Source organism: Rutilus rutilus, assembly GCF_951802725.1.
Source record: "Rutilus rutilus genome assembly, chromosome: 22".
NCBI classification, from domain to species: Eukaryota; Metazoa; Chordata; class Actinopteri; order Cypriniformes; family Leuciscidae; genus Rutilus; species Rutilus rutilus.
The window spans coordinates 17,055,520-17,078,597 of record NC_140227.1 but is presented as its reverse complement, the minus strand read 5'-3'; the positions used below and the strand labels follow the sequence as shown (position 1 = coordinate 17,078,597).

Below are 23,078 nucleotides of genomic sequence, written 5' to 3'. Positions count from 1 at the left end.
GAATTTACTTAAAATAGCACTTAAAGAAATATGCACTTATTATTAATTGTAACAACAGACCCCTCAACTTCTCTGATATTTAATATATATTAAATGATACTACTTTATTGTTTGAAACTTCCAATTGATTAAATAGGTTGCATAAATGAATTTCACAATTTAAATACATTGGTTTTGTCGGTGAGTAAATTATTTCTAAGATTTATTTTTTAATTTCATGAACTGCACCTGCTGCGATCTTTTAAAACTACATATCCCATCATGCTCTAGTGCGACGTGACACAGTGATGACGCTAGATTGTCGCGTAAATGAGTGGAAACGGCACCTGAATACATTGGGAAAGGAAGTGTCGTTCCTTTACGGATAACATATTGTCACCAAATACGTATGTGAGTAGTTCGGACGCCGACCTTTCTGAATCTGAGCAGATTCACAATCAACTCTTCTCCTGAAAGCAGCGGTGGAAGGATTTTCCTCAGATGGTTTGCTAGCAAGACCGCCTGACCGGACCCTCGCTATAAAACAGCAGAACTTCCCAATCAGCCGCTTATTATTTTGCGTTTCTAAACCACTTAGAACGGCAAGTGAAGTCTTAAACGGCTTGTTTCTTGACTTAATTTAATCGTAACCGTCTAACGGCTTTAATTTAACCGTAAAGCCACAGTATTGTGATCTGGCAGCTAACTGCACGCGCTCTTTAATAATCTAACCGATAAATGTCTCCATGACAACGTGTATTGTAGCACTAAGCATCATTGTTACACATCTAAGTCTGTAGCATGTTTACTCGGTGCTAAAGAGGATGTTTGTACAGCAGAGCCTGCTGACAGATATTAGGTAGCTCACAGCTGGATGACGACGCATCGAGGTCCAGTATGAAACACGATACATCTGCGCTTCAGTAACCGTGACTGGAGGCTCATAAGAGAGCCTTCATTATGTGCGATAGCTGTGTCATCGTCCTGTCGATCACCTCCACTACCCGAGACTGAGATTTTGTGGCTTTTTGAAACACTCGTCGTGATCCAGTGAGTGTTGCGCAATGGCGGGTGTTGGGGTCAGTTTGCTTTCGCCGGGTCAGCTGCCGTCTGCATCCTCCAACTCCTCACCCACTGATCCTAATGCCCGGGGCTGCTCCAACGGGGACTTCATGAACACCTTCGGCATCTTCCTGCAGGGCCTGCTGGGAGTGGTGGCATTTAGCACACTTATGTGTAAGTATAGGGTAACTGTCTTCATGAAATGGAAATTCATTGTCTCTTATCTATTTTCTGAATGCGTGTTGTAATGCTGTAATGCATTACTAACTTTTCCCTTGAAAAAGTAAAGTAAGGGATTACTCAATTTTTTTTCTGTTATTTAGTGACTTTTGATGCATTAAACACTGTATAGTCTAGAACAATTCTAGTGGATTTAAACATCTACGTCTAATGTTAAAATGTATGTTTTTATTTATTTAACCGTCTCTCTTTAAATACCTTTGGTCAGTAATTTATGCAATTTAATATTATTTATTGGAAAGAATCAAAAGAGTATAATTCTTGATTCCATCAATCAATTACTGATGGACGAAATCAAGCCATACATTTGTTCTTGTTCGAGCAGCCATTTTTTTCTCTCGAATATAAGTCATAATAGGGAAGACATCATAACTTCTGTTTCAGGCTGAGCTTAAACCAGAGTTGGTCTTGCTTAAAGGGGTTTTTGAATATGATTTCACTTTTCTAACTTCAGTTAGTGTGTAATGTTGCTGTTTGAGCATAAACATCAGCAAAGTTACAACGCTCAAAGTTCAAAGCAAAGGGAGACATTTGCTTTTAAAGAAATGGCTTTTTAAGGACTACAACAAACGGCTGGTAGGGACTACACAACATTCCTCCTGGGTTAGTGACATCACCAACCCTAGAATTTACATAAACCCCGCCCCCTGAACACGATTTATAGATTATCAAGACAGAATATGCTAATCAATGACTACACATAAGCTACATAAATTCATCAACTAACCATTCAGAAATGTCCTGCTGCATTCTACATGTTGTCACTTCTTCTTGAGTCTCTCCATCATTGTTTGAATCCGATTTGAACATAAAAGGCTAAAGGTTTTTGCCTTTTTCAGTGCATGTCTGTGTGAGTGCAAGCTGTTGAAGCTCCGCCCTCTGTGCCATGAGCAGCAGCTCATTTGCATTTAAGGGAACAGACACAGAACGGTGTGTTTTTGCTCACCCTCAAAAAGTGACAACTTTAACATGCTATATACACATATCTGTGGGGTGTTTGAGCTAAAACTTCACATATACCCTCAAAGACTTATTTGACATCTTGTGAAAAGGGCATTAGCCTACCCCTTTAAACCTTCCTCTGCAAGCTCATATTCATCTGCCTCCACTGAATGCAACACCCATGTCTTAAAATATCCAATGAACACTTTTTCACACTGTGATGATGACACATTTATTAACATCATAAATCTAACGTTTTTTTTCTTTTTATTATTCTGAATGTACATTTATAAACACAATAGCTATATGTTTTGTTTTAAGTTCATGGAGGTGTGTGAGCGTTTCTAATACACCGGCTGAGGGAGCGATTGCAAATTTGACATCTTTCTCTCTTCTGACCATGACCAATATATTCAATTTCTCAATGTTTTTTCCCCTTTTTGGGAATTCATAGAAATACTATCATGGATTTTTTTTTTTTTTTTTTTTTTTGCTATTGCAAAAGGGAATGCAAAAATGTATTCACATTCACTTATAGAAGTTTACCCAACTTCTCCTTCTGAGAACCCCCGTAAATATACCCTGCGTAAATATACCCCTCACCCTGCATTTTTTCTTTTCTGATAATCTGTTACACTCGGATGTACATCGTCGTATCGAAGAAAAGACCTGTTTCTTCCATCAATTCAGGTTGACTCATTGAAAACTTGAAGGTTTGGTCCTAGAAGCAGGCAGGTCAAGGCATGTCATCATTGAGTCATGCAATACTGTCACAGTGATTTATTAAAGACTGTGTGTGAGCACAATTACAGCCAGTGTTCATAAACCCCATATTGGATTTTCTTTGGCTTCTGATTGGCTAATAATTTGCATAAAACACCCAAACCATCTCCTAACCTTTCATTTACAGCAGCAAACATAGAATTACTGGATTTCATCCATAAAATTTCATTAAATGTGACTGCACCTTTAGAGTTAGAGAGATTTATAAAACTAGTTATAGTTATGATTCTTGATGTGAAGTGACCTTAATAACTCAATAGACAATAGAAATCCACTAGAATGGGGTAAATCAGAAAAATATGAGACGTGTGAAATTTAAAGTTGTGTGTCAACTACTCGGTGGTTATGTGAGTTGTAATTGTAAAGAGTTGGAGATTGTGTTCAGGGGACACACAGTTAATAGCTATAGACAAACAAACAGCCATTGTGTGAAACAGGCTGTCCTTTATTTGAGTGAACCATTGAGTCACGTTTGGCAGCTAGGGTGGCTGCACTAGCGGTTTCCACCTCTCAAAAAAGCAGCAATTCTCACCTCTTCTTTAAAAGCAACATTGCAAGCGATTACATTTATTTTGATCTTTAGCACTGTCCTCTCCGACGCCTCTCATGATGCTATGTTTTTGTTGTCAGTCTAAGTCTATTTAAAAACCAGTTCATACATCTCTTCTATGATGAGCTTGATTTTAATATCCTAATTCCTTTAATTGAAATTTGATTGCCATAATCTTTTATTGTTTCTTAAAAAAACAAAACGTTGTTTCTTTTACAGTTTTGATTTTGCATGTGAGTGTAGGAAGCTCTTTAAACCCGTGATGAAGCAGTTCCTCATTCATCTCTTCCCCTTTTGAAATGTTAATGTTGTATATCATTTATTGACCTGTGTCATTATAGCACTATATCAGAGAGCCAGCAAAGAGTTTTTAGCATCAGCACTACTCTCATATGGCAGATGTTATTGATCACCACATTCTTCCTGCAACCAATTTTGAAAGCTTCTGTTTCCTCTCCGCAGTGAAACGCTTCAGGGAGCCCAAGCATGAACGGAGACCCTGGAGAATCTGGTAAACCGCCATTTTGTGTCATTAGCAAGCACTAGATACTTAAAAACATGCATGGTTAATGCTGCACTCCACTGACCTGAAATTCGTCTAGCGGCCCTCAGTGTAGCCCTGCGTTCCCCTCGTGACTTAACGGTGAGTTCTAACCAGGTCTCCTTCCTCTCACCGCCCCCCTCCTCCCCTTCACCTCTCTCAGGTTTCTGGACACCTCCAAACAGGCCATAGGGATGCTGTTCATTCACTTTGCCAATGTCTACCTGTCTGACCTCACAGAGGAGGACCCATGTTCACTGTGAGTCTGTGTTCGCGTCGTTGTCAATGTTTCCCCCCACACATCATTGTACTTCCCGCAGTGTTTTGTGTCTGTGATTTTTTTACATATTTCTAATCTGCTGTGCTCAGCAACCCAACTCCCTGTGTTGATTCCATAGATACCTGATCAACTTCCTGTTGGATGCGACACTAGGCATGCTGGTGATCTACGGCGGCGTGAAGGCCGTCAGCGCTGTGGTTGAATGGAGACAGTGGGATTCACTGCGTTTTGGAGAATATGGTATGAACCTTAACATCAATTGTTTGGAGTAAATTAAAAGTCCAGTAGGAACTGTGAATTGATTATGGACCAGACACTTCCACTGAGCTTCTTTGTTAATGTGGCCTCGTATAAAGAGGACGGGAAATTTGAGTCTGTCCTTTTATTCCTAAGCATTGTCTGATTTGAGTTCAGTGAATGAAATTAATTTGAAATTATGATAGAAATCTTGTCCTTCACAGACTATAATGGCTGTCTGAAACCAAACAGTCTAATCAATGACTTAACAGGCATTGGTTTTGTAAACTTGTTTTAGACCATCTTTCGAGGCACTGTAATCTCATGTAATGATCTTGAACTAATTTAGATGAGCTTCAGAGGAAACCAAGCTCTATTGAGGACTGAAATGCTGATTTGTTTGGTTGAAAAGTGTATAAATTAAATAATATTTTCAATCAACCAGTTTCAACACCGTTTTCTTGTTTCGGCCAACAACTGAACTGCACATACAGGGTTGCGCAGTGAGATACATTTATAATGATTTATGAAGAAATTCACGTTTTAAAGCAGTGATTCTCAACTTTTCACTCCAAGGCCCCCCAATGCCCAAACAATATTCAAAGTCCCTGTGACTTTCTAGTTTTTTTGGAACCTGATTAAGGATAAGGCATTTTTTTAACTCACAATTTCTACATGATTAAAATATTTTTGGCTTGGCTTAACTAGAAAAATGTACGTTCATTATTAAAATGCCCCGATCTTTTTCAAAGTCTAGAAATCAACTCTTTCAAATTTAGGCTTCCTCAGTTATCCAGCTTTTTCAAGGCAGTGGGAATCCTAGCTCTTTAAAGAAAAAACAAAGTTGTTTAATCATTTTACTGTAAGTCTTCTTGAGGAAGTTTGCCGGGATCCCCTGATTGAGAACCAGTGTTTTAAAGTGCTGTTCTATTTGTAATGTTTGCATGTAGGTGAGCCAGTTCAGTGCAGCGCCTGGGCAGGTCAGTGTGCTCTCTACATCCTCATCATGATGTTTGAGAAGGTCATGATCATGCTGGTCCTTCTCATCCCACAATGGAAGAAGGTCAGTCAGGTGTCCAATATGTTGAGTTGTGGTTTATGTTCTGAACTTTCTGACATCATCATGTATTTTTGTAGTGCTGATTTATTAATTTGCAGTTAAATGAATATTCCACCCAAAAATGTAATCTTTGTAATTAAATGATTTGATTGGTGTTTGTGTGTGTTGGACAGCTGGCTACACTCAACCCCATAACGAACCCTCAGTTGGAGCTAGCTATCGTCATGCTAATCGTCCCGTTTTTCGTGAATGTAAGTGACAATCACCCTTTGTTTCACTACTGTTTAAAAGTTGTTTTTTTAAGTTTTGTATGCTCACCAAGGCTGCATTGTCACATGATCCTTCAGAAATCAATCTGATTTGCTGCTCAAGATACATTTCTTATCAGTGATGGAAACAGTTGTGCTGCTTTTTTGTGGAAACTGTTGCATTTTTCAGTCTTTAGTAAATAGAAAGTTCAAAAGAACTGCATTATTGGGAATAGAAATCTTTTGTAACATTTATAAATCAAGCCGTAGTGTTAAGTCGCATAAGCTGACCCACTTCTACCTATAGGAATGCAACGCCTATCACAAGGCCCATTCAGTATTATCGGTAGCTTTATCGTATTGCTCTGGAGCTCCCAGTTCCACCTCTCGTCAGTCAGGACTGGCCTTCTAATATTCCTCTTCGAATCAGACTCATTTTTTATGAATTATGTTGAACATTAATGATATCTGCAATACATTTATGTTGGTTCTGTTCTATTTACCCTAAGGGGGGTTATTGCTGCTCTGCCAGCTCTTATCCATGCTAGGCTGCATGGATGGGCAGTGAGTTCTAGCCCAGAACAGATCCAGGTTACACTTTATTCTAAGGTGACAGTTACATTAATATTACTCTGTACTTATTTGAGTAAGTACAATTATCTACATGTACTTACTATAGAGTTAGGTTTAGGGTTAATTAATTGTAATTATGCATAATTTACTTGTATTACTGTAGTAAGAAGTCACCTTAAAATAAAGCATTACCCAGAACCATACCGCCAATCCAAACTTTATGCTAATTGTCACTTTTATCAAATTAACACACATTGCTGTTTAAACGCAAACTTTTGAATGGTAATGTCATCCAGCCTTGGTCATTTTGATGATATTGTGCATTTTTAATGTAGTGTTTTGTATATATTTTTACCTTGTAGGCTACTTTCAAGCTTGCTCTAAGTCTAATAATTGATCAAATGTATGACAGTAGTTTTGTTTTAACACATCTGTTTGTGTTTAAACATTTGCCCTGTCTGTGTATTCAGGCTCTGATGTTCTGGGTGGTGGATAACTTCCTAATGAAGAAGAGCAGAACAAAAGCCAAACTGGAGGAGAGGGAAGCAGAAGACGACCCTCGCGGCAACAGCAAAGTGCGCTACAGAAGGGCACTGTCACACGATGACTCTGAATCAGAAGTAAGTTACTCTTGCTGAACCAATTTGAAGTGATAGCCATATAGGAGAAAGATTACTACCAGCTGTTAATTAAATTGCATAATTTGTGACATGAGCACCAGCGAAACGATCTGTTCTAAATGATTCAATCACTTTGACCCGGGCCACATTCGGAAGTTTTGTAACCGTCACATTTCTATTGGAGTTTAGATTATTTGTTTCAACCACAGAACAATACATATTTGCATAAGTAAACCAGAACTGATGACAAATTATAAAGTTTTATTCACAGAATGTATAAAACTGTCAAAACAATCAAAGTTTGAACATGGGAGATCTGACACTATTGCTGCTTCTCAAATATCTTTGAATGACAGCATTCATATTTTGGGTTTCCCCTGACCTAGTGCCAAATTCAAATCATCCCTCTTCCTGTTCGAGATGGGACATTCCCTTTTTCCCCTAGCACATTTGCATATGACTCTTCCCCAACACAGTAACCATGGGAAGTCAGCAAGTTTACAATCTAATGAAGCAGGTGTGCCTTTAAAAATGAGTTACACAGACCACAAAACATCCAGTAATGAACTCTGGGAACACTTGATTTTCCAAGGAAGACCGATTACCTTCGTAATTAGAGGGTTTTGTTTGGAGGATGAACAGAACTCCGTATATGTGGTTTCCTGATATGTTCTTGCTACTAATATTTCGATTAGTTCTGTTATTGACCTAATAACATTTCCTCAATACAGCAACTTTTCAACTTGCTTACCGTCAGTGTTGATAGATTTGACACAAGGCAAGTCAGAGCAGGTAACTTGACAGTGAGAACAGTCACTTGAGTGTGGCATTTCCATCCACACACCATGTAGGTGTCAAATATGAATTCATTGACATCTGTCATGTGACTGTAGTCCATCTTTCTCACTTGTAAAGGGATGAGCAGCTCAGTCAGAAATTGAGAATGTTACCAATTTTACATATTCAGGTTTGCAAGGAGTATTCCACTTGTTTGGATATAATGTCATCACCTGCTTTCTTAAAAAAAAAAAAGATGATTAGTTGAACTGTCTTTGTTTAGCACTCTTCCTCTTGTGCTGGTCAGATCCTGTTCTCCGCAGATGACGAAATGGAGGATTCAGATGGTGACGATGATATACGAAGAATCACAGGGCTCAAGCCTGTTAAGAAAAAGAAGCATCGTCTTGGTATTCCAGTTTGAGTTCAAATCAGTTTGGACTTGAGGCCTCCCTCGTTCCCATGACCCCAACTCATTGACCAGAGCATAGATCAGCAAGTGAGGGGCATGATGACTAACTCAGCCTATGAATTGTAGGTTAACGGACCCAGGCTCCAGTACACACATGGACCCTCCCGACATTGCCAGAAAGATTTTTGCTACCCTATGCCATAGATGATCATGAGGGTTTTGGACCAGTCTATTGGAGATGATCGGACCATAATATTTTCAGTCAGTTTTTTTTTTTCAGTTTCACATTCTGGGATGTGGATATACAACATCTCCTTGTATCTGTCTAACATTTGAAGTGATAAAAACCAGCCTAAACCTATACAAATAACACATTGATGTTCTGCTGAGATAAGTACCTTTAACCATATGCATGTGATTGATCACACAGACTTGGATAAACTGTTCAAGGTCACTCATAGTCGTGTTTGTGAACGTAGCTGCGACAGTTTTGTGCACGTCAGCTGTGTGGAAATTGTGCTGATAAATGTTACAGAAAACCATTCGTCAGCAGTGTTATGAGCTGGTATTATAATACAGTTGGTACGGTCTTACAATGTCTGTTTTTATCTATTAGGCAGCAGCCAAAATGACAAGGTACGAAAATCCAGAGGAAGCCGTTTCATTCCCCTAGTCTGATGGCTTGTCTTACTGTTTGGCTTTTGAGAGTATCTGTCTCAATTCAGTGTGTTGCTGTGTTTTTCTGCCATTAATGTTTTCCCTGTATTTATTTGTTTTGGGTTTTTTTCTGTGGCCTATTAAAGGGACGGTTCGCCCAAACATTTATTTACTTGCCCACATGAAAAAAAGTCACACAGCTTTGGCAGACTGTAAGGGTGACTAATCTATGACGATTTTCATTTTTGGGTGAACTCTCCTTTTAAATTTTTTCATTTTTGCTACTTATTGCAGGGTAGATGCTATGTTGCAGGACGTAACCTCTTGCAGTTTGGTGTTACATTGTGGTCTCTTTGTATGCGGTATTACGCTTGTTTTTTTGTCTTTAAGCATTACCATTCACCTCTATTTAATATTTACCAGTCAAACACTAAACCACTGTGTCTTTCTTCCAAATACTTTCTCATCCACCCTCACACTTTTTTGCTCTATAGAACATTTTATTTGATTTCAATACTAAAGCACAGATATTTGGAGAATGGTGATTTGCATTATGCATTCTGCTAAATGTTGCAGATTATTTGTAATCTTTAATGTGAAAGGGAAGATTGTCTGTAGGTTTAGAGTGGGAGTGAATGAAATTGGGAGTACAGGACCAATTATCTTATTGCTTGTTTAACTGACATTTAATGGACCAAGTTTGTGGGAGTAACACATTTGCACACTGTATGGGTTTGTTTTACAGGGATGAATTGAAACCTGGCTTTCTGGTCAGGCCTGCTGGATGAACATGCTTACTGATAAGGATTTTGACTTGGTGGAAATGTAACTGCCATTCCCTCTCCAGGTTCGATTCTGACTATTGTTAGAGAGTGATCTTGATTAGAGTTGGAAGAAAATGAAACACATTGGATGTGGAGAGGGGTTAAGTACTAAACTATATTAGATGATTTAGAATTACTGACAAATTATGAACTTGTGTATGCTTTTTCAATAAACATTGTCAAAACAGCCATTTGTGTTTGTTATTTTATGATCTGTAACTTTCTTACAGTTTTTTTTATGACATTTTCATCCCTTGCAAAAGAATGCTTCCTGACCAGGAATTGAGCTCAATCCATTGCAGTGAGAGGGCTTAATCCTAACCTCTGGTTCACAATGGAGTTATTTAACTAACTTTTAGGAAACATAAAATACACTCATGCATTGTAATTTAGAGAATTTTAAATGGCATACTTAAGTGTTTAATTTAAGGCCTGTTAAAACCAAAACCAATAACTAAAGTATAATATAAATGAATCGTGTTAGAATAGGGAAGTCTACAAAATACATCTATTACAATTATATAGTTGGAATTGCTCTGAGAAAGATTTTTCCTGCTGATGGAACTACAAAAACATTGAGAGCCAATCAGAATCCACCTGAGCTCAAGCATGTGAACTGGCTGACAAAGTAACTGCTGTGCTCTCGCATAATAAAGAGATTGTGCATTAGTGTGGATGCTAACATATAGCTATCATTCTTGGTGTGAACAGACCTTGAATCGTATTCTGGATTTAACTTACTTTATGTCTTCCTCCTGAATGATATCGGGCACGTGGGTATCATCTGTTGGTTCCTCTGAGCTGCATGATGTCCCCTCTGAGGAATCCTCCATGCGTGGTCTTTTAATTGGTGTTGATGTGAATGAAGATTCGGATTTGACTGGGAAGTCCTCATCGGAGCAGGACACACTAGCACAATTACTCACAAGAGGTCTGACTTGAATTGCTGATATGAAACCACACAAAAGGAAAAGCAAACTGGTGAAGCTCAACGCAAAACTTAATTCATAAGTGAACTTTTAGTTAAAGTTACCTTTACTCCTCCGTTTTGGCTTTTTTTGGGTGAGTACTGCTTGGACAGCCACACTCTTCAGAACCGGAGCATTACATTGGCAGCCCACCTCTCGTGTCATTGGCTGTTGGAGAGATGCAGCAGTATAGCAATAAGGCAATGCAAACATTCGTTCTAGAGCTCGTGAGTTGTGCAAGCAACATAACAGGGAACCATGGACATTTTAACTTAATATTTTACACATTTTTAAATGTTACCTGTACAACCTAGTGCAGCATTATTTGAATAAGCTACCATTGCGCTTTTGTCTATTATTGTGGTAAATCCGATTTCTTTCTTCCAGGGAACATGTTAGAAGATATTTTGGTTCATATAATGGAAGTCAATGATAACCAAAGCTGTTTGGTTTTCAACATTCTTCAAAATACCCTCTTTTGTGTTCAGTCATACAGGTTTGGAACCTCACGAGGGAGAGTAAACAATGAAAGAAACCCCATTTTGGGTGAACTGTCGCTTTAAAGAACAAAACGAACGTGGTTGGTCGTTCTACATGTCAGTCAGACTGCCACGTCCGGTCTAAGTGGGCGGTTCTTCGATCGAACAAAAGGAGATTGACCAGGAATATCTCCTTACCTTCACACTCGGTGTTGGACCAACGGTGTATATCGTCGGGATAGCCGTATCTATCAAGTTCAGATAGTCGGCGAAGCCCATTTGGTACTGCTGTAAATTTTTGAAGCATATTGGGGCAAAATGGCTCGCACACAAACGCGAGCTCTCCGATATTCCTCCTTCCTCAAAATGCAAAAATTCAAGCCAACGGGCTCGCAACCAGGGTAGTTTGGGGAAAGGGAATAATGTATTGTGCGGATAACAACCTAAAACGCACCTTTTCACCATAACTGTCGCTAGCTATGCTCGCTCACTGAAATCCGACGCTTTTAGTGACGCGAACAGGTTCTTTTCAGCTGTTTGTTTCAAAGAATCGGTTCGAAAGATCTGGTTCAAAAGACTCTCTTGCGTCATGACGTTTATACGTCACTCACTCAGCAGAGCAGGCAAGAAAGGTCGTTTCAGAGGCGGAGAGCTTGATGATCGCATTTTGATACTAATGTCATGCCCCAAGAGCTTCTGAAGAAAACAATACTTACTCGTGCGGGAGGGGAAGGGCCTACAGTGTACAGAGTGGGAACGGCAGTGTCTGCTAATGTAAGGTAGCACGTTATCCCTGCAGTAACCATCCCCAAATTGGTGAAGGATTCTTCAGAGAAATGCCTGTCACAAAGTCGCGAGCTGGCACAAATAGCCCCCTCTTCGAAATGTATAAACTCCAGCCACTTCTTTCGTAACCAGTTTGTGGTTGGGAAACAAAATAATGTCCGTGCGTTAGAACAGCCAAATACACATCGACGAACCATGATTAGGGAAGAGAAGCGAGATAATTTAGTGGGAGGGACATTCCCTTTCTAGAGAGCATCTGAATGGACAAAAACATGTGTAGTGCTGGATGACTCATCAATATCTTGGTCCGTTTTCCTGGAAGAGGAAAATACCTTTTTTTTTGTAAATGAAAACAAGTCTTTTATGTCACTTTGGATTTTTGCATCCTTGCTGACTTATATATATATTTTAAATTATGGTGTATAATTATACACTTTGTAAAATGGCATGTATAATGTGATGTTATGAGTGTAAGTTACAACAATATGTACAACGACAGTAATAGAAAGCTGACTATGTGTGAACTTGTGCTGACTTTACGTGTTGGCTCAGAGCTATCCTCTTTGATTGGATTCAGTAACCAGACAGCATTTAGCAGACAGTATATCGCAAAAAAAACAAAAACCGCACTAAAAGCCAGTAAGCCACACTTATTTTAATCTTAATTCCACAGGGTCTATGGAAATAACTTTTACTGTACCTTCTGATCACAGTGCAAAAAAAGTGATGTTCTTCCTCAGTATGTCTTGTTTTCCAGTGCAATTGTCTAAAGATTCTTAAATCAAGATACATTTACTTCAGATGCGAAATGACAAAATATGAAGTGTTTATCCTGAAAACAAGAACAAATATAGCCCCAAGTGGCAATCATCAGGGTCCAAGGACTAATGGCCCATGTGGATGATCACTGATTACTGAAGTGGTTATAGCCAGTGCTGGGTAGTAACTGATTACATGTAATCAGATTCCAAAAATTAGGTACTTGTAATCAGATTAGATTAATTTAAAAATACTTGTAATCAGACTAGAGTTATTTTTTATTAATAACATGTAGTTAAGTGTTTTATTTTGACATTTTAAAATAAAATTATTTTAATTTAACATTTTTATGATTTAATTACTTAATAGCTTTTCATTAAATCACAAACCCCAGTCTGGGAAATCCTGATGTAATATTTAATGCACCATGTTTTTGATAAAGAATAAAATAGCCTATATTTTCTTTCTCTGTGTATTTTTATATCAATATGGCACAAGATTATCCTATTCAATTCAATGTGATAGAATTTGGTCAAAAGTAATCTAAAAGTAACCAAACAGTATTCACAATATATTACCTTAAATATGTAATAGATTACGTTACTAACTACAATTTTTGTCATGTAATCTTGAATCAGTAACGGCCCACAATTTGTAAGTAATCTCCCCAGCACTGTTTTATAGCAAAGTCCATCTTGAATCTGCACTGAAAGTTAGGGTTTAATGAAATGGGTAACAGCAACACGTTTTTTTTTTTTTTTTTTTTAACAAATTAGAATGGCAGATAAAGTTTTTAGATAATCATACAAATTTGATTTGCTATTGGTACCACTTTTTTCCAGGGTCGATATTGTCCCCACCACTTTTTGAAACATTTCAAGGCACGGATGTACCCAATACAAAGCAAACATCTCCAATTGTTTAATTTCGTTCGTTTGTGTTAAATAAGAGTGTTAAATATGGTGCTGGAATGCGTTTTTGAAATCTTGCTGAGCTTTCATTGCCACTGTTCTCTCATTGCTGCGGAGACTATTTGTTCTGATGAAATCACAAAACGCACACAAATGTGTCCCAGCTCTTTTGAACATTAGAACACATGAACATTATGCGGATCTATGTCTTTTTTTTTCACTGACAAAGACTCTCAGGACAAAATATAGACAAGTAGATGTTGGATGAAACACTCAAAATAAAGATGACGTGTTCTGTCATTTATTTGAACTCAAATTGATTTCTGGACATTCTAATGTATTTGTGTGTGCATTTGTTATTGTACATTTCTGATGTAAACAACCCTGTTGGCACAGCCATGTTTTATTAAGTATCTGAGTAATATTAGAGGATCGGAGACTGTTAGAACATCCACCAAAGATGATGCATACCAATTTTCATCTTCACGGATCATATTGTTAAAGGGATACTCCACTTTAAAATGAAAATTCTGTCATCATATACTCACCCTCATGTTGTTTCAATCCTTAATGAATTTCTTTCATCTGCTGAACAGAAAGGAAGATATTTAGAAGAATATCAGTAACCAGACAGTTTCTGGTCTCATTGACTTCCATAGTATATTTTTTTCCTACTATGGAAGTCAATGAGACCAGAAACTGTCTGGTTACTGACATTCTTCTAAATATCTTCCTTTCTGTTCAGCAGAAGAAAGAAATTCATACCGGTTTGAAACAACATGAGGGTGAGTATATGATGACAGAATTTTCATTTTAAAGTGGAGTATCCCTTTAAGAAGCTATAATTATTTTTTAGCTGTAGCGTGGAATTGTATGAAACTGGGTGTGCATCCTCAGAATGTCAATGTAAATTCAGCTTTGCCATAACAGGAATCAAATACAATTTAAGATATATCCAAATAGAAAATGTTTTTTTTTTTTATTGTAATAATATTTCACAATGTTACTGTTTTTACAGTATTTCTGATCAAATAAATGCAGCTATGGTGGTAAGCATAAGAGACTTCTTTCAAAAACATAAAAAAATACTTTTTTGACCCCAACCATTTTAAAAATAGTGTACATTCACAAAGGCCGAATTGAAAACCGTTACTGAAGATCTATTTTTATTGGCGCACACATAGCGATGGACCGACTCATTCACAAAGGCAGAGTCTGACTCACCACCCCAGAAAAGTGTGTAATGATTTGGTTATATAATCTCTGTGCCATGTTGACATCTCCATCATCATCATGCACATTTATCACAACCAGCAAGGTTTGTTTTGTTTTTTATTCTAATTATTAAGCAATAATGATGAATTATACTAGTTATTGTTATGAAACAATTTGGTTTAGATTGACTTATAGGATTGACAGTATCAGCTATGTCAAAAAATACCTTTTTCTCACAATTACAACTTGCTTTGATTTTAACTTGTAGCAACAAAATATATTTAAACATATGATACATCAGTGAAGCAGGGATAGGAGGAGGTTGTTTTGTCTGTAATGTGTTCAGCTGTTCATAGTAGTCACCCTGAGAAAGAGGCTTTCTGACACTGACTGTTGAGCTAAAAATATATAATGATAAGAAGGGGGGATGGGGGCACACTGATCTGGTAACAAGGGTATAAAAGAGCCAGGACAAAAAGACAAAGTACACAACTTATCCAGAAACCAGACCGCAACCATACAGAATGTCTCAGGTAAGAAGACGTCTTTAATCTGTGTTTAGATTAGAAATAAAGTATGTGTAGCAATGTAAGCTCTAAGTACTGCAGACGTTTCTCTTTTTAAAAATGATATTTCTATCAGCCAGAGGTTAAGAAGAAGAAGCGTCCAGTTGTGAAAGAGGAGGATCTGAAAGGAGCCCGCAGTAAACTGGGGCTGAAAGGAGAGGTCAAGAGCAAGACATATGAGGTCATGGTCGAGTGTGGTAAGTTTAACGTCATTTCTATCGAGTTTTGACTGTAAATAATAAACAAACGCTGTTATTGAATAGATTAGGGACAGTCTTTTTTGTGTACAAAGAGTACAAAATTTCAAAGCCTTGCTTAATAACTTAGTAGCTCACAGTAGGACTATATTTAAAGGTTTATATGTTATCGTTAAAAATAAATTTTCTTATGGAGAAAATTAATGGAGTATTTACTTCCGGAATCCGACTGTTGCACACTATTGTGATTTGTTTTGCACTTCTCGGCCACCGTACTCTCTACAACGTTAGACACGTGATTAGCCTTTGGATTGACTACGTTATCAAACAGCTAATAATGTGTTGCTAATGTTACACAAACATCGTTCCGGTTCGCCATATAAGAGTCAGACAACTGCCTTCTAAAAATCATCATCCTTAGAAATGCTTTGAATATCATATAAAGTCGGTGGAGAAAGGCATAATAGTTCATCATCATAATATCGCAATAAACATCACACTAGGTGCACTTTTTTTTTTTTTTTTTTTTTGTCTATGGGTGCACTACGTTACAAAAATGGAAAGCGCCTTTTGAATACACACCACTGCAACATTTATTTTTGGCACGATAACAATGGCTAAATCATTTAGCATAAAACACAAGAAAAAGAAACTTACTGGTGCATGTTGCTTTGTGCTGTCTCTGCTCCCGGAGTAAATTGATGGAACCGCGTTGGGCTTTAATATAAGTTTACTAGCAAAACCCAACTTAGTCATGATAAAATTTTCAAAACAGTTCTCTGGAAAATGCCTGCTGCAAACATAGATCCTCGATGGAAGTTTAGCAGGGACGTTACAGTTATTCCCAATAAACTGCACCCATTTAGATCGAAGTTTCTGATCATTTGGTAACACATGAAGGCTCACCATTTGCCCTTTCTGAGCTTTGCATCCGACAACAGAACATGTGTCAGCCATCAACATGAAAATAGTGAAAAATATCAACAGAAAGATATAACCTGGCTTCTCTTGAGACCCTTCTGCTTCCCAGCAGTTAATAAGCCCCGCCCCGCACGTTGACGTGATTTTCACTACAGCCTACAGAGGGTCTTTTAAAGGAACACGCCGACTTTTTGGGACTGTCTCATCCCGAGTTAGATAATTCCATACATAGGCTACCCTTCTCATCTCCGTGCGTGCCGTAACTCTGTCTGACGCACCCACCGCTAGCCTAGCTTAGCACAAATACTGGAGGTAAACAGCTCCAGCTAGCATAGGCTACTGCTCCCAATAAGTGACAAAATAACGCCAACATTTTCCTATTTACATGTTGTGATTTGTATAGTCACAGCGTGTACAAATAACAAGGTCACATGAGACACAGCCATCTTCTAACCATAGATCATTTAGTCATCTAAAAACATAACGGAACACTTACCGCAACTGCGGGTGATCCACGTTGTCCTGTCTGTACTATCGATGGGATGGCCGTATCCTTCAGCACACGTTTCACGGTCCGTGTGGCAAATTCCATTTTTTCAAAATAGTCGTCCTCAGTGAAATGTTCTGAGCAAACACGATGACACTTGATGATGTTTACAGGTGTGTTTGGGTCTATATCCAGAGCAAGTAGCCATAGATTCATCAGGTCAGCGTTTTTGGTTGGAATTCTATGAAACATCATGGTATTACCTGGTCTCCCCTGTTTATTGTCGCAGCTCTTTACAATACAGCGAACACCCATGATTGTAAACTATGCATTTACTGTCTAGTAATTTCTGACTATTACTCCAACTCTGAGCGAACTCTCTGCTCCTCACCACGGGGCTTCTCATGTGCTGCGAGCAAATCACTCCGCAGAAGTAGCAGTGCTTCGCCTTCTGAGGATATAGTTCCCAGTATGTATAAGGTTAGAAGATGGCTGTGTCTCATGTGACCTTGTTTTTTGTACACGCTGTGACTATACAAATCACAAAATGTAAATAGGAAAATGTTGGAGTTATTTTGTCACTTATTGGGAGCAGTAGGCTAGATGGAGCCGTTTACCTGCAGTATTTGTGCTAAGCTAGGCTAGCGGTGGGTGCGTCAGACAGAGTTACGGCACGCACGGAGATGAGAAGGGTATGTATGGACTTATCTAACTCTGGGGGATACGGTGAATAAGCTAAAGTCCCAAAAAGTCGGCGTGTTCCTTTAATAGTTTTAGTTATGACAATAACCCTGATTTTATGTAATGTTTGTGTGTTGTGTAGAGCGCATGGGGAAGGTGGCGCCGTCTGTTTTCAGTGGAGTGCGGTCTGGCGGAGAGACAGCGCTCGAGAAACCCAATCCTCCATCAGGAAGCGTGTTTGGCAACTGAGTGCTGAATGGACGAATGATCTGAGAGCGCATCCACATCATGAATAATGTGGATATTGATGTTGCATATTTGCAAGTATTGCTGTATGTTTTTTTACTGTTTGATGTTGCTATATGTTACTCTCAAATTGCACTTGAAACATTTTATGTGCTAGTTTCTAGCGTCATGTTTTCTATATAAACATTTCTTAAAAGTATCACTGAGTCACCCAGTATGATTTCTCTGTCATTTCAAACAATGAGAGCAAATATTACATCACACATAGTGGTTTAATAAAAATATTTGCTTCCTGTGCAAATTTGGAGAAGGAGGGTGGAGTACAAATTAAAATAAATGCTCATTAAAGGATGTAACCACACTAATAAGTTTTCATTGTCACCTTAAAAGGTAATAAAATATATTTATTTATTTATTTGGGTGGTTGTTCAGTATATCCATGAGACAGTTTTACATTATACTCTAATCTGAGTGTCATCGGTGAGCAACTCCCACAATGGCACCGATTCACTTGCATTATATGGACTCACAGATGGATTATTTTCCTAAAAATCGTTGTTTGTGTTTATTTGAAGAAGTCAGTTCTATACATTGTGGATGGCAGAACTATCCCTTCACAGTTCGTTTTGGCTCAATTCTCTGTTTAGAATACTTTTTTTTCAGAACAATAAGTTCAGATCTCTGAACAATTAGTTTCTTAACATCAGATTTTAATTTCTTATTGTTTTAAGCAAATCACATGTGTTTTGGCACGTGTGCAAAAGAGTAAGTACAATTGTCTACAATTTGCACAATAACTAAATGCAAATGGCTTGTTGATCAACACTGTTGAGTTCTCTGAAACTGTCAAGCTCTTTACAACTTCTAAACATTCTTTCATCGTGTGAACGTTCACATGCAAAATGATCCGTTCAATTATCAAAATATGTCAGACATCACATGCATGTACATTCCATGAATATCTAACATGAAATGTTTGTAATGTCTGCTAAATTGACAAATGCCCTGGCATTGTAATGAAATAGGAATCACTATCTTACCAATCAAGTTTGGAAGCATTTAGGCCTATATGGAGTTTGCCCAGCAAAATCACTACCATTTTTTAACATGGAGGAACGTCACAACCCTAAACAGCATCAGCTACAGCAGTACTAAATAAATTTGTAATTATACAGAACATTTATTTTCGTAAAAACGTGTTACATGTCAAATTAAAATTCACAGTTGCTTGTCATGGAAGAGCAATATGAAGACATGTAAGAATGTGTGGTGGTGTTTGGGGAAGACATAATAGAGCGTGTAAAAATGAAAAGTGTACTGTATAAATACAAATGTTCCTTTTCTTTTTGTATACTACAGTATTGACTGCTTTACATTTTTACCTACAGCTGAAATCTGTATCTAAAAAGCAGTATATATTTATTTTTATATTTCTATAAAAGTATAAAAATCAGTCAGTGTCAACAAACATGTAGAAAACATGAAATTCACATACTCACAACACACCCAAATACAGAAACGCACTGCAAATAAAAGCTGCAAGCAGCGATGAAAGGGCCCTCGCAACTGTTTCAAGAGGACCCCAGCAAGTGACGAACCTGTCTGGGACCGCTTATTGTTCAATACTCGTCTGTGGTGTTGTAGATGACCTGTAAGGTGAGTTTTTATTTATTTATTATTATTTATTTTAACATCCTGATCGTAATTTGCTGTTGTTTTTTCTATTTGCATGTGTTTTCTTCAGTTGTAGCATGTTGAGCTCTCTCGGCAAACGTACTATGGCATAATCGCACACCTTCCATAATTCCAAACAAGCCCTGCAATTGCACCATTACAAAGAACAAACTTCCTTCCCCATGCAAGGTTGAATCTTTTTAGGACCCACCTAAAGCTTTAGCTTCATTCAGGTGGAACAAAAAAAATAGCATAGAATAATCTTTTCAAACAGTCATTCAGAACAACACTAAAAATGCATGTATTAGTGAGTAGGCTACATGACTTATTGTCATGACCCTATATGCGTAGTTACTTTTGTGTCACGAGCAGATGATACAGATGCATACTATAGGCCAGGGTTTTTTAAACCTGTCCAAAACCAAAACTGCACATTTTGTATGTATCCCTTATCTAACACGAATTCAATTGATTTAACTCATAAGTTCATTAGTAGAGACTGCAAGACCTGAAGTCGGTGTGTCAGATAAGGGAGACATACAAAATGTGCAGTGGTAAGGCTGCTCCACCACAGACCAGTGGCGGATCTAGGATCCTTTGCTGCTGACTCTAGCGCTTGTTCATTAACTGTTCTTTAAAGCCCTAAGTTCAAGCATTTTGTGAATATAGAGTTTTTTCCGAAGAACTTTCTGGATTTAGAAACTAATACAACAACAGCTTAAATAAAAAAAATAAAAATTTTCATTAAGACAATACATTTACACAAAATACATTTATTTCACACTATACTGCAAATCCATTAACATATTTACTGAGACTTACTGGTATAAATGTTATAGTTAAACTTTATTTGGAGTACTTCTTGATTAGACAATGCACATTTCTTAACATTAAACCTAAAATGTGTTTTAATATCACTCTTTGTAAGGAAAGTATTATCTCTGTATAATATCAGTCTTTAAAGGAACACTCCACTTATATATATATATATATATATATATATATATATATATATATATATATATATATATATATATATATATATATGCTCATTATCCAACTCCCCTAGAGTTAAACAGTTGAGTTTTACCGTTTTCGGTAGCACTTTTAGCAAAGCTTAGCATAGATCATTGAATCTGATTAGACCGTTAGCATCTCTCTCAAAAAATGACCAAAGAGTTTCGGTATTTTTCCTATTTAAAACTTGACACTTCTGTAGTTACATCGTGTACTAAGACCGACGGAAAATGAAAAGTTGCGATTTTCTAGGCCGATATGGCTAGGAACTATACTCTCATTCCTGCGTAATAATCACGGAACTTTGCTAACGTACCATGGGTGCAGCAGGCGCAATGATATGACGCAGCGCCTGAAAATAGCCTAACTTCCGTCAACATAACCAACGTGACAACCTGCTTGCACAGGGAGCGTGCCTTGTAACCATGGAGACATTTGTGAGAGACGATTCAGAAGCCATTTACTTTGGTGCAGATCCTGAACCGCATCTATTTGAACTGGAAGATGAAGACACTGAAGATGAGCTTTTGGAACGTGAAAGGCAAGAAAGTATGGCTGAACAGACTGGGGCATAAGGGAGGAGGAGAGCAAATTCGAACTGGTGGTGCAAGTGTGGAGCTTGCCAACCCATGCCGACCGAAAGTGAGTGCCTGTGTTGTAACGAGTGGGACCATGTAACTTAGCTAAAGACAACAGCAGTGCTTTTTCAATCTGGTCGTTCAAGCTAACTAAAAATAATAATGTTATACGTACAGCCATGGGTGATGATGATACACTTGGACCTGTCTGTACTCTGAAGACTGTTGGGATGGCCGTATCCTTTAGACGCCGTGCCGTACTGTCCTTGTTTTCTTTATAGTCATGTGGTCCAAAATGCTCTGAGCAAACACGCCATTTCTTGATCGATTCTACCGGTGTTTTGAGATCAAGGTTCAGAGCAGACAACCATTGATTGTTTAGTTCCTTGTTGTTCACTGGTATTCTGTGAAACATGACGCCGGTATAGTATCCCCTCGACTTACTATCACAGCCCTTTACTAGGCACTGAACCATGGCTAATCGCACAGGAAAATCCACTAACTTTACCTAATTTGCCGGCTGAAACTACACAAACTTAGTCCCGGTCACGTTGGAAGTTACCGAGCTGGGGACTATTTTCAGGCGCTGCATCATATCATTACGCCTGCTGGACAAGCAAAGTTTCTTGATTATTACGCAGGAATGAGAGTATAAGTTAGTTCCTAGCCATATCAGCCTAGAAAATCGCAACTTTACATTTTCCGTCGGTCTTAGTACACGATGTAACTACAGAAGAGTCAAGTTTTAAATAGGAAAAATATCGAAACTCTTTGGTCATTTTTTTGAGAGAGATGCTAATGGTCTTGTCCGATTCAATGATCTATGCTAAGCTATGCTAAAAGTGGTACCGCCAGACCTGGAGATCGGCTGAATGGGTTCGAAAACGATCAAACTCAACTGTTTAACTCTGGGGGAGTTGTAAAATGAGCCTATTTCCCCCCAAAAAAGTGGAGTATCCCTTTAAAATGAGGCGATCGGCAAACCCGGATTTTACCAGTCCGAAATTCGCATCGAGGAAACACACACTTTACGACCCATGTCTCTGAATGGCAACGAGGGTATAAACAGACAAGAGCAGTGATACTTTCTCATGCATAGTGATAAAATAGCTTATGCATAATACGGCGCAGTGATTGGAGTTCTTTCTCATGAATAATGTGGAAAAAAACTCAGAAACTGATGACGTAGACGCGTATACTCCAGCCATAACAGCCAATCACCACTCCGAACTAAAGCACATACCTCACATTTACTGATATTTCTTCAGGAAGGTTTTTTTTTTTTTTTTAAACCATAAGAATAAAATTGCAGAAAATGCAAGAATAGCCAGTTTCCACTAGTCTACTTGTTGAGTGCTATTACTGTGTGGAACCTGTATATAACTGTTCACATAAAAAAGAAGTGTTTTAGGGTTTCATGATCCTTTAAGAATAAGCTACTTATTAAAACCAGATTATACAATAATATTTAAGAATATTATGTCTAAACCAAACCCCAAGATACAATTTTAAAAAGATGACACTGCCTACTGCACAATAGCAGAAGTGTTAATATGAATAATTTTAACAAAAACCCTGCATACTTACAGGAACCGGACGTCTGCACCTTTCTGTCTGGCGAGAAAATGCACATATATATATATAATCAACACATTTCAGCTCAAATGAAATAGCTTGCTTATGCAAACATCATAACCAGATGCATGATAAAACAATAATCTCTGTAATCTGCAAAGTGAAAGCACAACATTTCTGCACTCTGGGTGCATTACAACTCTATAGAAGCACAAATATTCAATCACGCGACA

The 23,078-nt window shown here is 38.0% G+C and overlaps 2 protein-coding genes across 7 annotated transcripts; one reads left to right on the top strand and one right to left on the bottom strand.

Annotated features, from left to right (window-relative positions):
• The first annotated feature begins 273 nt into the window (after nt 1-273).
• Nucleotides 274-18,547, top strand: LOC311281956 (store-operated calcium entry regulator STIMATE-like). Of its 3 annotated transcripts, XM_084395375.1 has the most exons (10): nt 282-1,215; nt 4,019-4,067; nt 4,261-4,356; nt 4,496-4,617; nt 5,565-5,677; nt 5,848-5,925; nt 6,966-7,115; nt 8,200-8,310; nt 15,546-15,666; nt 17,898-18,357. In XM_084395375.1, exons 1-10 carry the CDS (start codon nt 1,044-1,046, stop codon nt 18,002-18,004), a joined length of 1,119 nt encoding a protein of 372 aa, XP_084251501.1. In that variant the 5' UTR covers nt 282-1,043; the 3' UTR covers nt 18,005-18,357. The 3 variants fall into 3 exon arrangements, with proteins under 3 accessions (XP_084251499.1, XP_084251501.1, XP_084251500.1); XM_084395373.1 differs by lacking the exons at nt 15,546-15,666; nt 17,898-18,357 and having other exon boundaries at nt 274-1,215; nt 8,176-9,972; XM_084395374.1 differs by lacking the exons at nt 282-1,215; nt 4,019-4,067; nt 4,261-4,356; ... (3 more) ...; nt 6,966-7,115; nt 8,200-8,310 and adding an exon at nt 14,887-15,436 and having other exon boundaries at nt 17,898-18,547.
• On the bottom strand, nt 7,362-17,453 carry LOC311281957 (uncharacterized protein). 4 transcript variants are annotated; one of them, XR_014625865.1, is made up of 4 exons: nt 11,949-12,229; nt 10,819-10,921; nt 10,527-10,731; nt 7,362-8,275 (listed from the first exon to the last, which is right to left on the bottom strand). XR_014625865.1 is itself a non-coding variant. In XM_084395377.1 (4 exons), exons 1-4 carry the CDS (start codon nt 17,387-17,389, stop codon nt 8,233-8,235), a joined length of 657 nt encoding a protein of 218 aa, XP_084251503.1. In that variant the 5' UTR covers nt 17,390-17,453; the 3' UTR covers nt 7,362-8,232. The 4 variants fall into 4 exon arrangements, 3 of the variants coding, with proteins under 3 accessions (XP_084251503.1, XP_084251502.1, XP_084251504.1); XM_084395377.1 differs by lacking the exon at nt 11,949-12,229 and adding an exon at nt 17,084-17,453; XM_084395376.1 differs by lacking the exon at nt 11,949-12,229 and adding an exon at nt 16,324-16,873.
• Nucleotides 18,548-23,078: the final 4,531 nt, after the last annotated feature.

What these genes read in the sequence shown, in the direction of transcription:
- LOC311281956 (XM_084395375.1), top strand. Translation starts at nt 1,044, where the DNA reads ATGGCGGGTGTTGGGGTCAGTTTGCTTTCGCCGGGTCAGCTGCCGTCT. An exon ending in GAGGAGGACCCATGTTCACT is followed by an intron (nt 4,357 to 4,495) that starts GTGAGTCTGTGT and finishes TTGATTCCATAG; the next exon opens with ATACCTGATCAACTTCCTGT. An exon ending in TCGTCCCGTTTTTCGTGAAT is followed by an intron (nt 5,926 to 6,965) that starts GTAAGTGACAAT and finishes CTGTGTATTCAG; the next exon opens with GCTCTGATGTTCTGGGTGGT.
- LOC311281957 (XM_084395377.1), bottom strand. Translation starts at nt 17,389, where the DNA reads ATGGGTGTTCGCTGTATTGTAAAGAGCTGCGACAATAAACAGGGGAGA. An exon ending in GTGGATCACCCGCAGTTGCG is followed by an intron (nt 10,922 to 17,083) that starts GTAAGTGTTCCG and finishes TCTCTCCAACAG; the next exon opens with CCAATGACACGAGAGGTGGG. An exon ending in GCCAAAACGGAGGAGTAAAG is followed by an intron (nt 10,732 to 10,818) that starts GTAACTTTAACT and finishes GTTTCATATCAG; the next exon opens with CAATTCAAGTCAGACCTCTT.